This window comes from Cetorhinus maximus, chromosome 22, assembly GCF_964194155.1.
Source record: "Cetorhinus maximus chromosome 22, sCetMax3.hap1.1, whole genome shotgun sequence".
Taxonomy (NCBI): Eukaryota; Metazoa; Chordata; class Chondrichthyes; order Lamniformes; family Cetorhinidae; genus Cetorhinus; species Cetorhinus maximus.
In genome coordinates this window covers 48,549,978-48,567,147 of record NC_135900.1, presented here as the reverse complement: position 1 = coordinate 48,567,147, position 17,170 = coordinate 48,549,978, and the positions used below count along the sequence as shown (strand labels likewise).

The 17,170-nt window shown below is 45.4% G+C and overlaps 1 protein-coding gene across 2 annotated transcripts in view; it reads right to left on the bottom strand.

The window, feature by feature from the left end:
- Positions 1-17,170, bottom strand: part of cacna2d4a (calcium channel, voltage-dependent, alpha 2/delta subunit 4a) — a 718,409-nt gene that overhangs the window by 103,700 nt on the left and 597,539 nt on the right. For both annotated transcript variants that reach the window (XM_078568258.1, XM_078568257.1), the window contains exons 31-32: positions 12,555-12,630; positions 9,934-9,986 (exon numbers count right to left, since the gene is read on the bottom strand). In XM_078568258.1, coding sequence (XP_078424384.1) covers positions 9,934-9,986; positions 12,555-12,630 — 129 coding nt within the window. The remainder of the gene's footprint in view (positions 1-9,933; positions 9,987-12,554; positions 12,631-17,170) is intronic.

Below are 17,170 nucleotides of genomic sequence, written 5' to 3'. Positions count from 1 at the left end.
TACATGAACAAGCATTAAGGGCTCCTGTTGGGAACAGGTAGGGTGGCCCAGGAAATAAAAACAGAGTTTCAAGCCTTAAAATGTTGTGCATGCTGGAAGAGCCTTGGAAAAACCTAAGGAGGAATGCATGAGTCAGGTTGAACACTTTTGGAAACTACAAGAAAATATTCTGGAGTGCTCCTGTGAAACTATTTATGTCAAGAGATAGTTTTACAATTGGCAGTGCCAATGAGAAAGAAGTTGGAAAGCAGTATCAAATGAGTCAGGTTGCCAAGAAAGAGGGTTACACATGGACATCCTACTTTGATGATAATGTCATTGAGCAGAGTTACAGGAAGTGGATTTTTTTCCCTATCATGGATCTTGAAGGAAAAACAGAAAATGCTGGAAAAACTCAGCAGGTCTAACAGCATCTGTGGAGAGATAAAAAACAGAGTCAACATTTCAATTCCTTATGACTCTTCTTCAGAGCTTTGTTAGACCTGCTCAGTTTTTCCAGCATTTTCTGCTTTTGTTTCAGATTTCCAGCATCCATAGTACTTTGCTTTTATCGTATGGATCTTGAAGGCACTGGCTTGCAGGTGATGTCAAGAGGTGGTTGCAACCTTCAGCAGTACCAACTACACCAACATCCTGGCAAGGACATGGTGGCAGTACCAAAGAAAATTTTAATGCCCTCACTAGGCAGAGAAACGTAAATGTGAATATTTACATAGAAGGAACATTGTTTGCCCTACAGTTACCCACAGTGATTCATTGTTTGTTGTAATATTTTGTATGTATGGTACAGTCTCCTTCTTATCTAGGCAACATCTACTGGTCACAGGCCACAAAAACTTTATAAGTCAATGCAAATATGTTATCTTTCTGTCCCAGCCAATCCTGATCAATCTGTTTGAAAATGCTAATGTTCAGGATTTTCCCATGCAGATCATAGTGAGATGATCCAGGCCATAAGTAGACACGACCATTACTGTATGTGTGACTTTTTGTTTATCCATCTTTAGATCTTCACAAGAACCACACAGCAAACAGAGGCCAGGTCCTTCCTCCAAGGCATCAGCAGTTGATCTGGGACTCAATTACGTTTTCAAAAGCTGGTGGGACAAGAATTGGTCTTTGCAGTGCAGATTTTTGGATGAAAAATTAATGTGGGGGAACAATTTTCCGGTACAAGCTCTTGTGTCTGGTGTCCTCCTGAAACGTGCAGTTGGAAGACAATGACTTCGCAGGGCAGGATTTTTTGCTTGGCGTGCGGGCACGCGCCCGACATGCTCGAGCATGAAATAGCGCGTGATGATGACGGGTGAGCGTCCTGACATCATCGCACACTCATGCGATATTTGGCTTGGTGGGCGCGTGCAAGAGTCGGCAGCACCACCGCCACAATTAAGAGGCCTATTAAGGCCGTTAATGTTGCAATTACCAGGGATTTTTCATTGCCCGTCCAACGTTACAGTTGGTGGGCGGGCGAATTGGCCAGGCGGCCCTTGCCTTTTTGAGGAAACCTCATCCAAGGAGGTTTCCGAAATCAATCAAAAAAAAGATAAAATTGTTTGGACAGAATTTTTAGCATCCATATGTTTGGGTGACTCGTTCTGATGCATGGACCTTTTTTTCAGCATTTTAAAATCTTTATTTATGGCTTTTGGATTCTTCAGATCTCTGAGAGAGCTCTCTGCCTGCAGGGAGCTTTCTGTGATCGCTTTCTCACGCCTGCGCTGACTTCAGTGCTTGCTCTCCTCCTGCCCCCCCCTACTCTGGCAGCGCTGAGCATTTCAGTGCACCTTTCACACTGGCTGGTCGTTAATTGGCCAGCCAGCGTGAAATCGCGGTTGGGGGCCGATCGTGGCCGGCAGCCCATTTCCCGGCCGTTCCCGGGCCCACCAGCTGTGCCCGCACATCGAGCTCAAAATTCTGCCCCAAGTGTCCAGGACACCTGTCTGAAGCAGGCATTAAGCCTGTGAATATGATATTGAGGGTTCAGGGACCACTCTCCCAAGGTTAGCGTAGACAAGAAGAAGCATGTAGTAGCCATGTTCTGTTTAGTTTTACTGGGTCTACAGCAGCCTAACCATTGGTCCTTAAAGGAACCACTGGAGGCTAGTGTCAATTTGTTTTTTTACTTATTTTTATATGAAGCCCATTGAAGTGGTCCTCCTAGCTCCACAACAATAGTATGGGCCACTGCTGGTTTGGGATCATTCCCCTTCCTTGCACCCCCACCCTGGGCTTAACCTGCAGGCATTATTCTTGCTCATTCTCCTCTTTATTTTTATATATTTGCCCTAGGAATGTGACACCACTGGTAAACCAGTATTTATTGTTCATCCTTAGTTGTCCCCAGAGCATTAAGAATCAATTACATAGTCTGGAACTGAATTCTCAGGTAAGCCAGACCAGGGGTGGCTCCTTCACATATCACATGTAAAAAATGATTCGAAAGGGCACCTCTTCCTTCACTTCATGCAGTATCCTCCAACAAATAGCAGGAGAAAATACTCAATCAAAAATGCCTTTTACTAACAGTTTGCCTTAATAAATTTGCAGCCTCTTTACCTTTCCACAATGCAGACCCCACTTTTTATGGATTAGTTGTTTTTGAACAAAAAAATAGTGTTGGGGGATCAATTTCCAGGTGCAGCCTCTTGAGCCCGAGTGCCCCAAGCATGTGGCTGGATCTATGTCTACAAATTAGAGTGCTGTTTCCTTTGATGTCATACATGCAACAAAAAGTTTAGACTTGCATCAGTGTGCTTGCCTGAGGTACAGTATTATGGAGGTTCTCATGAATCTGGCAACAAGTTTGTGGAGAGCACTCTTGGAGCAGTGACCCAACATTCAAGGTCTCTTACCATATTTCTAACTGTACTTCTTCTGTGGGTGCTACCAGGGTACTAGGAATATCAGCCCGAATATCCATTAATAAATATATGAGCTGCAAATTGGAATCTAATCAAAGGTTTGGATGATTTGTGCAAAGGATAATGAATGCTTAGGAATCAGGTATAGCTGGAATATATTCAAGGGGACTCAGTTTTTTTATTCTGTACATAACTAGGTAATGGATATTTAGAAGTTAGTTAACTGGAATATTATCAAAGGGTTTAGATAGCTTATACATAGAACATTAGATACCCAGGAATGAATTGCTAACCAAGAGTGGTATGTACACTGAATAATATATGCTTTGTTTCCAAGTCTCTTCTAATGTTGTTCACTAACCAACCACAGGAAATGTGTCAATCAGCTTGAATGTCTCTCTAACTGTGATATTTTTCTTTCTCTGTAGAGAAATTTCTCACCTATACACATCAATGCCTACTAAATTTAGAACTCATCCTGCACAGAAAGTATTGCACGTTCTACCAATGCTTAGCACAATGTGTTGGTGCACCAATGTTTTCAACTTTAGGGTTGTCCGCATGAGTCACCGTAACCAAGAATTGATTATGAGCAATTAAAAAAATCTATTTATTTGTCAGTAGTCAGATTATTAGTACTACAGTAGAAAGATGACTGTCCAAGAAGAGGTGAGATCATTAAATCTGATCCACAGCTGAGCCCCTTGATTACATTCATGCCGTATCTGACTCTCAAACATTCATTATCCTACGTACAATCATCCAAAGTGGGATTGAAATTGAGGATCAGCATTAAATAGCAAAAATTCAAAATGACTTCTTGCTCAAAGAATTCACAGGGAAGACACAAACAACATGATTTCCCCAGCTCCCACCCCCAAACTTTCACCGCAAAAAAAATTACAAAGGCAAAATTCAGGACTTTGTCATAAAACAGATGCAGGTCTTAAATAAGTGGAAGGTCTTAAAACAAATAAATCTTCAGTTTAAATGTTATTTAACTCAGGTTGTTAAGAGAGGCTAGGGAGAAATCTATGAGGCAATGACAATCATTCTGAGGAATCAATCACGCAGGAAAGCTACCAATAAACGTGGAAACTAATTATGTGCTGCCTGTTAAAAAGAATAAAACAAAATACAGACCCGTTAGTCTTATTTTAATTCCATTTAAAATAAAGATCTTCAGGAATAAACTTTAAGATTAACTGTGCAACTACCTAATTGATAGCAATCAACAGAAATTTAGAAGGGAGGTTCACACTTGACAAGTTTTTTAAGTTCTGAGGAAGTGGCACCCCAAATTGACAATTGAAAACCCTTCAACATTGTATAATTAAATTTCCAAGTTATTTGATAAAATTCTATGTGAAAGGCTACTAGTCAAGCTCAAGACTGTGAGATAACAGTTGGGAATCAATGAAAATTTGGCTGAAGTGTTGAAAACAATATGTGGCTTGTTAGATGAGAAATGGCAGAGAGGCAGAGAGAGTGTGTGCGTGTGTGTGGTTGGAGAGGGTTGGTGGGGGAAGCAGTGGGAGGACTGATTGGGGTGCCCCCAGGCTCAGTGTTGGGACTGTAACTGTTTCCAATTTACTCCAATATCTTGGGCCAGGATTTTGAGGTCATCGGGTAGGTGTGGCGGGCAGGCCTGGGTACAGCGTGGACCCCGACCACGATTTCACACTGGCGGGCTAATTTAAGGCCCGCCCAGCTTGAAACGCGGCTCTGCAATGGTCAGGAAGGGCTGAGCAGGGTGGGGACCTGTCGGCCACTGGGTCCAATGGCGACCCAGCGACTGGTTTAAAAATGGCCCAGGCAGCCCCTGGAAGCCTGTCATGGAATGACGTCTCCTCTGCATTCCCAAACTGAAGTTATGGAGTCAAGTGCGGCTGGACACAGAAGGCAGGATGGGAGGGCAGGTGGGCACTCAGCCCCCTGCTTTTCCAACGAGTGCCTCGCCATCCTCCTGGAGGAGGTGGCTGCCAGGGAGGGATACCCTTGACCCCAGAGATGGGAGGAGGAGGCCATTTCACCTCATAAAGAGGCATGGGAGGAGGTGGCAGCAATGGTGAGGAGCCGTGACGTGGTGCAGTGCCAAAAGTGGTTCAATGACCTGATGCGCTCAGGAGGGGTGAGCACCGTGTTGACATGGGTCAGTGTGCAGAAGTGTTAAGGTGTGGAGGGCCGCCCAACCTCCTGCTGCTCACATGCCGAGTGTGGCGAGGCGGGGGTGCCAGACAAAGGTAAGAGCGCAGTGCACAGAGGGTTGTGCAACCTTTATAGTGTAGCCTCTTCATTGATGGGACCCTCGAACCTAGAGTCCCCATTGATCATTGAAAGACAATAGCACCATGATGCAGATCTCCACTGTCTCACCAGGGTGCCTGGCATGCACAGTGACAGTGTGGTGACTTTAACTAATGACATGTCCTTGTTCTCCCTTAGATTCGCCAGCAGGCGTTTGCTCTGTGGACCGCAAAGGGCCACCCCTGAAGCCGGAGGATGACTGAACTTTTGTTGCACCTGCATCTCACCTGCCCTCTGAAGCAGACAACAGCGCTGATACCAGCACCTTGGTGGGCATTAAATCAGCGGCTAGTATCTCGATGCACAGTGGTGAGGGCACTTCACACTCACATGAGGTGTAGGCGGAGGCAGAGAGTGCCCAGGATGCCTGCAGTCAGAAGACTGCTGAGGACCAGGACGATGCTCAGTCAAAGGCTGATGATGAGCCTTTGGAGTCGTCCATTAAGCGGCAGATGCTGGGTGTCCAGCGAGGTGTGCGAGAGAATCAGATAAAGATCCATGAGGGTCTGTGTGCCATGGTCTCCGTTGTGGAGGAGTCCATGTGGAGCATGAACAATGCGTTGACCCTCATGGCCGAGCGCACTGCCTCCTCCATTGAGAGAGTGGCGATTCTCATGGAAAGGCAGCTCCAGGGACAGAATCAGGGGCTGTGCTTGGACCTGCAAGTCCTCACACAGGCAATGACCTCAGATGGCCAGTGCCAGTGTGTGGGATGGATGAGGCACTGAATATCCCAGCTAAGTGCCCGTCCATCAATGGTGAGCAGGGAGGTCCAGAGCGACCTCACGTTGGCACATGACCGGCCTGTCGTTTCTGTGGGCTTCTCTCAGAACGCTCTAGATGATGGCAGCAGCTCTCCCCCTCTCCACCAATGACTGTCGCATCTGATGAAGCTGCGATGACTGGGGAGATGCCAGCTGTAGCACTAGCTGCTCCCTCCCGGGCGGGGCCACCACAGGCGCCACTGGCTAGAGGGTGACTGCCAAGGTCATCAAGGCCAACAAGGCACCAGAGGCAGCAGGCTGTCTCCAATGCCAGTGACAGCAAGGGGGAGCACCAAGACGTAACACTCTCAAGCATAATTTAAAGGCACCATGAGCATGAAGGACAGTTAACGGGTGATTTTATGTTCCTTTGTGTTTGCTTTATCTATATTGGTTTGGGAATGAGGACCAGAGACGGTTTTGTAAACAGTTTGGTATTGTCAAAATGAGATAACGTTTGTTTCTGTTGTCATGACCTGAGTATGCTTCACTTTTTTATGTTTTTAGTGCAGGATACGCCAATATGTAATGCTGGACGTCAGTAGCTCTGAACTTTATTCCACAGGCACTGAGTGTTCTTTGGGTTCAAATGAAAGGGCCCTTTCAGACATCTGGGATGGAGGCGGCAGTGCTGGCATGTCTTTGAAACTGATCTTTGGTAGCCTAGCCGAAGGAGCGTTGGATCAAGGCGTCCTTAGTGTCGCTGTTTCCCTGGAGGTTGCAGAGGTCTGCCTCCATGCACTCAGTGTTCTCCTTACCATGCTCCTCTTCTGACTCACTAATGGACTCATCACCTGTGGCCTGTGCAGCTGTGTCAAGATCTCTTTCCTCCAGTGGGTCCCCCCTTGCCAGTGCCAGATTGTGGAGAGCACAACATGCAACCACTATCAGTGACACCCGCTCTGGGGAATATTGCTGTGCACCCCCTGAACGGTTCAGGCATCGGAAGCACATCTTGAGAAGACCTATGGTCCTCTCTACCTCCGCTCTTGTGCAGGCATGACTCCTGCTGTACCGCTACTCTACCTCTGTTCTTGGGTGGCGGAGAGGTGTCATGAGCCACCTTTTCAACGAATAGGCCTTGTCGCCCAGCAGCCATCCATCCAGTCGGGCTGGGGCATTGAAGAGTCTTGACATGTGGGAGTGTCTCAGGATTTACGCATCATGGGAGTTGTCAGGGTACCTTGCACAGACTTGCAGAATCTGCATCCTGTGGTCACACACTATCTGCACGTTCATGGAGTGGAATCCCTTCCTGTTGACGAAGGCACCCGGCTCACCCATTGGTGCCTTGATGTACACACATGTGCAGTCAATGGCACCCTGGACACGGGGGAGCCTAGCACCTGGCTCGCTCATCCATATGGTAAAGAATAAAGGTCAGTACCCACCTGAGCAGAGCTCCTGTCACCAGCTTGATGCAACTGTGGACAGCTGATTGAGAGACTCCACACGGATCACCCACAGAGCCCTGGAAAGAGCCGGAAGCACAGAAGTTGAGGGCCACTGTGACCTTCAAAGCCACTAGCATGGGGTGTCCATCCACACAGTCAGAGCTGATCTCAGGCCCATTCATCTGACAAATAGAGGTCATGCTCTTCCTTGAGAGCCTTCGACATTGCACCTCAGAGATATTGAGGTAGCTGCATCACCGCCTGGAAACCCTGGCAGCAGAACAGTGGTGTCTTCTGTGGCCCCTTCCGCCTTGGACTACCTGATGGCCCTGTGCCCCTTGTTCCTGCACCTCTCCTCCCACTGGCCATTCCCTGGAAGCTGTACAGGGACAACTGGCCTCTTCTCCCTTCTGCCCCTCTCCTCCTTCTCAGAGGAGGTGCCACCAGCGGAGACCACACTCCCCATTACCATGTTGATGGAAGGCTCTCTGATACCTGGATGGGTTCACATGGCCTGAATCCTCTGGGGTCCTTAGAGACACTGAGGAGTCCTGAAATGAAGCCTGGAAATGCTAAGAATGAAGCCGCGAACAGAGATGAAGCTGCCAAGTATCAATAACTCACCAGCAACAAACTATGTACCAAACTCCTCACTACTCACAATGCTGCTGACCCTTTTTATCCCGTCCGTGGATGAGGTTTATAAAAATGTCGGCTGGGTGCCTTCCTGTTTGGCCCATGCGACGAGTGCAAAATCGCACGGGCAATGAAAAACCGCCATCAATTGGACTGTTAATGGCCTTCAGTGGCCTGTTAATTAATGGCGGGCGCGGCTCCAACACCCGCTTGCGCCCGCTGAGCAAAATATCATGTGAGTGCGCAATGACGTCGGGACGCTCACCTGACGTCATCACGCGCTATTTTACGCTCGATCGGGTTGGGCACGCGCCCACCCATGGGACGTAAAATCCTGCCCTTGGTTTTGGAAGCTCATTGCAAATTAGTCTAATTTGTGGGCAGGGATCAAAGTAGGATGGGCAATTAAATTGAAGAAGGCCCCTGTAAATTTGAGAATCAGCGAGATAAAATGGGTTGGAATTTGTATCATTATCTAAGGCACATGTCATTTCTATTCTGGGGAAAGTATGGTGCAAGTGATTCACGCTGTGAAATTACTTCTTGGGGCGACTGTTTTCATGTCGATCATGGGTAAAGTACAGTGCTCTTTCTACAATCTGCAACTTCCCAACCATAGCCCCATGACATAGTGAAAGAGTTACAGAGAAACTGCTTGTTCTTGAAATATTTATTAGTAATTTATTATTCGTAATTTGTTGCTGTATTTAAAAAAGAAAGAAATTAGTTGAAATCCCTGCAGAACAATCAAAATCTATTCTTAACTATCCATTGGCCTTGACACTCCCGATCCACCACTATGCTCGCTGCAGCACATTCTAAGTACTTTGCTAAGCACTAAGCATACTCTGGCGTAATTTCACTACTGGATGGTTGGAGTGCGCAATGATTTAACTTAAACTGTTTGTCACCAATATTGCCATTGCAGCAAATTTTGGGGCAAGTGTGAATCGAGCAAAAGAATTGGTACCATTTGCGTGGATTACATATTATCTGCCAGTTAGCAGTTTAAAGCTGATGTTATGTAAATCTGTTGACATCTGCTGCTTCCTTGTTGGAGTACTTATGAATACAGCTGAAGTCAAAGTTTTCTTAGTTACTTCCATTGACCTCCAATTTCCAAGAGCTCTCAGATCCTCTGCTCGCTCAAACGCTGCCTTAATACCAAAGGCAGCAATTCTCACTTTTTCTCAAGCAAAAAGCTCTTGCTCCCATGTCTGAATCAAAGCTGATTGAGGTTTAGAGGCAAATGCTTCTGATGCACCACAAACTAAGCTTTTCCAAAAAGTGGAACATTGCCATTAAGAGTCTTATGATCCCTTAAAATTATGTTGCTACTATTGATGGCAGCACTATCTTCAGTTGCACAAGTAAGATAGCTTTTCTATCGCTGCATGAGTGGAAAATGAAAAGTTTCATAGCCTCTTTCAGAAGCATAATGCTGGGGCTAATCGTCATTTCTTCTTGGCCACTCCACATATGCAGATCAGCAATGTGGTTTTCCACTTGTTGTTTATATTGATCTGCTGTAACCACTTGTAAAGATTACAAACCCAGAAATAAAAGGTAAGATTGTGTATGAGCAGCTCTTTGTCTATTGGTGCTATGTAGAGCCACAATTCTGCATTACAAAGGGTCAAAAAACAACTGTACTCCATCAATTTACCAAGCAATCTGAAATTGACCAAAGACCGAGTGCTAATTTCAAGTGATGCAAGGCACGTCTGGCTGTTCTTTTGCCACTGAAATGACAACGGACCTCAACAGAGTTTACATTATTGTGCTGTTGCCTGTTTGGTTTTGCAAACAAATTTTGAAAGCATTTAACAAGTAGTTTTCCATGAAAACAGTGCCTCCTTTAGATCTATGCAAGTTAGGTTTGATGGTTTTATACAGAATGGGATACATAGCAGAGATATCTGCTTCTGAAACATACTTATGGCAAGTTTTAGAAAAATTTGTACATACATGAATAAGTTGCTCAGGAACCATTTCAGAGCAGCAAGAACATTGTAGAAAGGCTAAAAAAAAAACAAAAAAGAAATTAGACTGCTACTAAAAAATTCCTCTGTCCATAAAATTGTCTTAGATGTAAATCTACAGTGGAAGGATTTAGGAGATTGTACCAACAGAAATTAATTAATTATGAAGTCACAATTCTGAAAGAAGGCTTCTTCAATGTTTTATGTGGGGAGCATTCAAGACTGAATCTGAAACCAAATGAAATAATAGTGTAAATTATTTTTCCCAGTAGAGAAGATGTGCTGATTGTAACTCCCAATTCTCCAACATGTGCTTCCTTCAATTGCAGTTCCTCCTGGGAGTGCAAGAACACTGAATTTATTCTAATAACTGGTTTAGAAACATTCAAAACACAACATGCCTGTCAGGAATGAGTGAATTTGGAAAATCTAATTTAATCCAGGAAAACAGTCTTCAGTTGATAGCAATTGAATGGACCTTATTAAGCCATCCACAATGGCTGCAAGTCATTTATGCTGACCTCTACTTCACAGTGCTCTTGACACTTTTTAAAAATTCATTTATGGGATATGGGCTTCGCTGGCTAGGTGAACATTTATTGCCCATCCCTAATTGCCCTTGAGAAGGTGGTGGTGAGCTCCCCAAAAAAGTACATAAGAGCAATTCATCCACCATTTGCAATGTCTATTAGTATTATAATAAATATTCCCTGGCAAGGGAGCCTATGAGCCTAGGTCATAGTCTCAGGATAAAGTTAGGACTAAGATGAGAAAAAATTTCTTCACTCAGGTGGAATTTGAGTTTTGCTGAAAAGGTTTAGTGGCAAAGTAAGTTGTGAGGAGAATGTAAAGGGACTGTAAAGAGATTTAATGATTGGGAACAAAGGTGGCAGATGGAGTATAATTTGGGGCAATGTGAAGTCATTTCCTTTGGTAGGAAGAATGGAAAAGGTAAGAGAATACAAATGTTAGGGTCAGAGGGATTGGGTGTCCTTGTACAGGAAGTTGTAACATGCATGTGGAGCAACTAATTAGGAAGGCAAAAATTATGTTAGCCTTTATCATTGGGAGATTGCAAGATAACAGTAAGGAAACCTTGCTACAATTATGTAGGGCTTTGGTGAGACTATACCTGGAGTACTGTCTATAGGTCTGGTCTGTTTAATGAAGGAAGGATATACTTGCCTTGCAGAGGGGTGAAACAGAGGTTCACTAAATTGATTCCTGGGATGAGGGGGCTGTTCTATGAGGAAAGATTGAGTAGAACAGGAGTTTAGAAGAATGAGAAGTGGTCTCACTTAAATGTATAAAATTCTTCGAGGGCTTGAAAGAGTGAAGCTGAGAGGTTGTTGCACTGGCTGGAGAGTCTAGAACTGAGGGTCATCGTCTCAGGATAACAGCTTGGCCATTTAAGACTGAAATGAGGAGGAATTTCTTCACCTCGGAGGTTTGTGAATCTTTGCCTCAGAGGGCTGTGGATGCTCAGCCATTGAGTATAGTCAAAATCGAGATCAATAGATTTTTGGACACTTAAGAAATCAAGGGATATGGGGTTGGGGCTGGAAAATGGAGTTATGTAAAAGTTCAGCCATGGTACTAATTAGTGGGACAAGCTCGGGAGCCTGATGGCCTATGTCTGTTCCTATTTCTTAAGCTCTTAGCAAGCTGAATACAGCATAAGAAATTGCGACCAGCGCAGATGATGCAGCATTATTCTGAATCGGTCCGAAAACTTACAATTCATAAAATCCACCTTGTTCAACCAGAGTACGGATGATGTAGGCTCCCGAATTTCGTCATAATCCAAAACATTACAGAGGCCATTACACTTAAACCAGATCATCAGTTTATTTGTTGCACGAGGTGAATTGCTCCTTCAGAGGGCCAATACAGACATGATGGGCTGAATGGCCTCCTTCTTTGCTCTAACTCACTGCAGAAAACTTAATCATAGAATCATAGAATGGTGACCGCAAGAAGGTGGACATTCAGCCTGTCATGTCTGTATTGGCCCTCTGAAGGAGCAATTCACCTTGTGCAACAAATAAACTGATTATCTGGCATAATTGTACTAGCCTTTATAATGTTTTGAATTATGAAGCAATTTAAGAGCCTACAGCATCCACAATCTAAACAATACAGGTTGAACAAGGTGAATTGTATGAATTATACATTTTCCGATCGATCCAGAATAATGTGGCATTATTTGCACTGGCCACAATTCCCTATGGTGTATTTCTTCCTCCTGTGGTACCATAAATTTCTGCTGCAGCGATGAAGTCCATGATCATTGCCCCTGTTTTTGATGTCACTCTGTACATCACTCCCCCACCCACATTGGACATCCTTTTTGCAGCATAGAGTAAACAGAAAATAGAATTGTTCGTGATTGAGTGAGTAGGTGTTTATAATGCTACCCTAATTCTGATGGAACAAGCAGAGGGATTGCAGTGATTCTTGGTAAATGAGAGATAACTTTTCATGTTCAGTTGCTGCATTTTCATTGGCTACTGGTGACACACAAGCTATACAAACCAAATTAATACAGCAGCACAGTTAAGGGTTTTAAATTAAGCACAGCAATGTCATTGTGGGGTAGATACTCACACTGAGCATGGGCTGTGATCCACTGTGGTGATTGGTAGGCTCTTTGCACATAGCTTGGTAATCATAAAGTTTCACCCTAAGATTAGAAATAAGAACAGGCTTATTTATTAACATAAGTTCAAAACAAAAAAAAGTTACTAATTTTGTTGAAGCTTGCAGAGAAACCTGGCACGTTATAGGTGGAGACTTGCAAAACACCACTGTGATAATTGTCTAGGTAGAACTGCTTGCAGTCTGCTGATAATGAAATAAAAACAGAAAATGCTGGAAATACTCAGCAGGTCAGAAGTTTCTGTGGAGAGAGAACGGGTGGAATCTTCCCAGTCCTGCAGAGGTGGGGTTGGAGACTACTTGCTGCTGTAAGGCAGGTAACCACTGCCGTCCTGAACCCGCCTCCGGCAAGGTCGCTTGGAGGCAGGAACGCTTTGGGGAGCCGACCTCATGCGCTATCTTCAAATTTTACTCCCAGTCCCGCTTCCAACCACATCCCTGCGGCCAGGGAGCCATCAATGCTGTTCATCAATTCAGCCATCATGGAACTGCAGAGATGAGGGATCACAGCCGTGGCCACAAGCACTCCTGCTGCCAGGTGACTGCCTTCAGCTACCTGTTGGGCTTCAGGAAGACAATGGCGGCAGCAATTTGCCCTCAATTAGTTCCTAAAATGGCATTATTGACTACTTGCTGCTTCAAGGCAGGTAGGCGCTGCTGCATTGACTCAGGCACTGGCATGTTCGCTTGGGGGTGGGAACGTATTAGGAGAGCTAACCCTCCACAATGATGGCCTGACAGCTGTGGCCATTCTTTATTTTTAAATTTAGAGAGCACCTCCATCTTGAGATGCCCTCACTGTCCCTTGCATGCATCAGCAATGCCCATCTTTCCTTGGTGGAGTTGCTGGCTGTTCACAGCCTTGGGCCCACTGTTTGGTCCTTTCACCTCAGGAACCAGTCCCCTGTCCTTAATTGAATGTGGGCCTCTTAATTGGCTGCATTCCAGAAGATCATGATACCATGTCACCAGCCAACAGAATTGGGGTTGGGACCCACTTTTGGGCCTGACACCGGAAAAATTTTAGAGCTGGTAGGATTCCACCCAAGGTTTCAGGTCAATGGTTATCTCTGTTTCTCTCTCCACAAATGTCGCCTGGTCTGCTGAGTATTTCTAGGACCGGAATTTTATGGCCCCTCGTGGCGGGGAGGGGGCTGTAAAATGCAGCGAGCCATTCTAAACTCCTTTGACTTTGGCGGGAACGTAAAATCCCGCTGGCGTACAATTCCACCCCAGCAGTTTCCGTTTTTATTTCAGATTTCTAGTACCCAAATTATTTTGCCTTTGCATTGCTGATGGTGAAGCCTGTTTAGGCAAGACTAGTGACAGATTTTAGTGTAACCTGTCAGACTACACTCACAGCAGAGCACAATGAAACCTGCCAGGGAGGCAGATATCATCAAAGTCTGTCTAGATTAAACTTGTGTTAGACTATTGCACCATCTGTTTGATACTCTCAAAAGGCACCATTCTGTCTGTAATTGCTTTCCCACAACAAATCACTTCCTCCTCTTTTAGGATATGGAGGAAATGTTAATGCAAAGAAAGGCAAGTAATCAGCCAAAATAAGATAGCTTAAAAAAAGCTGCTCACTTCTGTTAACATTGAACACAAACATTTTGGGGAAATAGAAGATGGGTGAATTTTGTGCAGTGCTCCCTTCTTTGGGTAATTCAGCCAGTTCCTCCAATTGAACACATGCTTCAAAAGTGCCACAAAATTCACACACCAGCCCTCGATGGAGACAAGTATCTAATAGTTGCTTCAGTCTAGAAAAAAAATCAGGACTGTTTCACTCAGCATCCTGCTGCTTTTTAAAGGCTGCCCAGCTGATTTCTAGGCTCTCTGGCAAACTGCTCCCATGTTACACAAGAATTCTGCGAATGAACAGTCAAAGGTAATGCAAATGAGCTGGCTCCACAGATCTCAGTAAGATTAACACTTAACTGTGCAGAGGATTAGCAGTTGCAAGTTCCAGTTTAGGAGTGCAAAACCGATACCATTGACCATGTAGAATTTTGTGAGTTGTGTGTTAAAATGTAGATGAAGATAGCATCATTTTAACTTGGAGGTAGAATATGACGAAATGGCCACAATTTCTTGCCCTCTTACTAATTTTATGGTGGAACTAGTATGAGGACAAGGTATGTGTGGGTGAACTCTAAATACATACAGATGTCAGAAATATTTCATCCAGTATATTTTCTGTCACGTGGGTCATAGCAAATTGGATGATGGGGATGTCACTTCATCCCTAGTGCCTGACAATGCTATGGCAGTATAAGGGAGAATTAGTTTGTAAAACTGTGACACTTACATTAGATTGCTGAGTGATTTGATCTTCCTGTAGAATCAAAATGTTATAAAACTATTTTTCCATTTTGCTCAGCTTGGAGGTCCCAGAAAGACAATACAATGGCTGCCCCCCCTAGAATGAATAAAGAGTCTACCAATGACAGAAAACCTGGAGCAGTAAGAGTTTTAGAGGAGCTGCATGGAGTAAAATTCCAGAAAAGACTGGAATTTTACAGCCCATCCCCTGAGAGCAGGTTGGTGGGCAAGGTGAGGAGAGGGTGGGGGAGGAGGCCGTAAAATTGGGTACCATGCTTGTAATGCTGTATTCAGTGGCTACCCACTCCATCCAACCCCACTGCAATTTTATCAGCAATGAGGGAGATGCTGGGCAGCCTGCTCACACGTGGGCCCATTGAGGCTCTTATGTTGGATTTTACCTGTGCGAGGGGAGGCCACGCAAATGTCCAGCCCACCAGATTTCCTGTTGGCCGGGCAAAAGGGGTGCTTCCTTTTTGAGCCTCCGTACCAATCAGAGGCATCCCCCAAGGTATTCCCCCTGCATTTCCCCTCCCTCCCTGCCCTGTCCACCCTGCCCCCCCAACAGCTTTGCTGGAGCCTGCCAGCATAGCCCCGGTGAGACCAGGCACTGACCTTCAAGTTGGGTCTCAATTGCAGCAAACGTCCCCCTGGGTCTTGCTGCAGTTCCAGCAGTGGCCATCATCCCCAGTTACTGGGACCAGGGAGCTGCTGGCCATTTGATTGGGACATGAGGTGGGAGTTGCTCACCGATGGGGGTGAAAGTTGTAGCCGATCCTTCAGCAAGAATGCATTCAACTTAAAAAAAGCCAATATTTAAGAGCAAAAGAAAAGGGTACTGCAAAGAAAGGCTGTTTGGGATGGACAATTTTCAGAAATTAGCCAAAGTCTTCCCCCACAGCGGTCCAGGGGATATTGAAAGCTTGACATACACAGAGAGAGTGATTTTTTCAATATGCCAGTCAAGAGACAGTAAATGAAGCCATTAGGCTACATAGTGGATGGGGTGCCCGCCGGCATCGGGCGTGCTCAGCGGTGTGAGTGGGCAATATGGCATGAAGGCCAGAAATCGGGTTTACAACGCCGTGAAACCAGTTTGCGATTGTCCACTCAGCCCGTTGATGGTAGGCCGTGTTTCCTGCCATCGGACATCAGGAGCCTCATTATAATACATCTGCATATCATTATAAGGCCAGCCCGCTGGAATCATCCCCCCCACTGAATCGCCCACCCACTTCAGTGTTATTGCATCCTATTTCACAACAGCATATATAAGGCATGCACCAAGCAGGCTGCACTTTGACGGAAACTCGGAGGTGATGCGTTGTGAAGCGCTCGCCTGGGTCGCCTGTTGGACTTCAAGGTTGAGGCGCATTCGTGAGGTAGGGCAGGGGCTGCCCTGTGGTTGAAGGTAGTGCACAAGCACGTGTGGGGTGGCGGGGAAGGGAAGGAGTTACACATTAGGGAAACCTTGTATAAAGTGAAATAAAAACAGCAAATGCTGGGAAAACTCAGTAGGTCTGACAGCATCTGTGGAGGGAGAAACAGCGTTAACATTTCGAATCCATATGGCCCTTCTTCAGCTCTGAGGCTTGTGATATCCCACAGAGGTCACCTGTGGAGCACTGAAAGGAGCCACTGGCATAAAAATTGAGCACCACGGTTACTTTCATGGCCACTGGCAGTGGATGCCCTCCATGTCCCGGTTGAGGCTCTTCTTCATCTCTGAAGAAGAATGTTACGACTTGAAACATGGGCCAAGATTTTCCAGCCCCACCACAGCGTGTCTCCCCCTGGTGGATGCGGCGAGCCATTTAAACCTCCATTCAGTTTGGCAGGACTGTAATATCCTGCTGGGTGGGAGGGGCCATAAAATCCTGGCCTTTAACTCTGTTTCTTTCACCACAAATACTGTCAGACCTGCTGAGTTTTTCCAGCATTTGCTGTTTTTATTTCAGATTTCCAGCATCTGCAGTATTTTGCTTTTACCTTACATAAAGTGAGTATTCCACTGCAGCTGAGACTGCTCAGACACGGCCACAATGACATGTGTGCAGTTGGGCCTCTAGCTTATCTGCCCACTCAAGCAACGCAGAGGCATCGAAGTACCACCAAGTGCTTCACAGCTTTTCAGCCCTCGGGCACTGACTGAAAACTAATGGATGTTTTAGTGGACTGCAGAACAGTTGGATGACTGGGCACGTTGTACAATCTCCTTGAGAAAGCTGGCCATG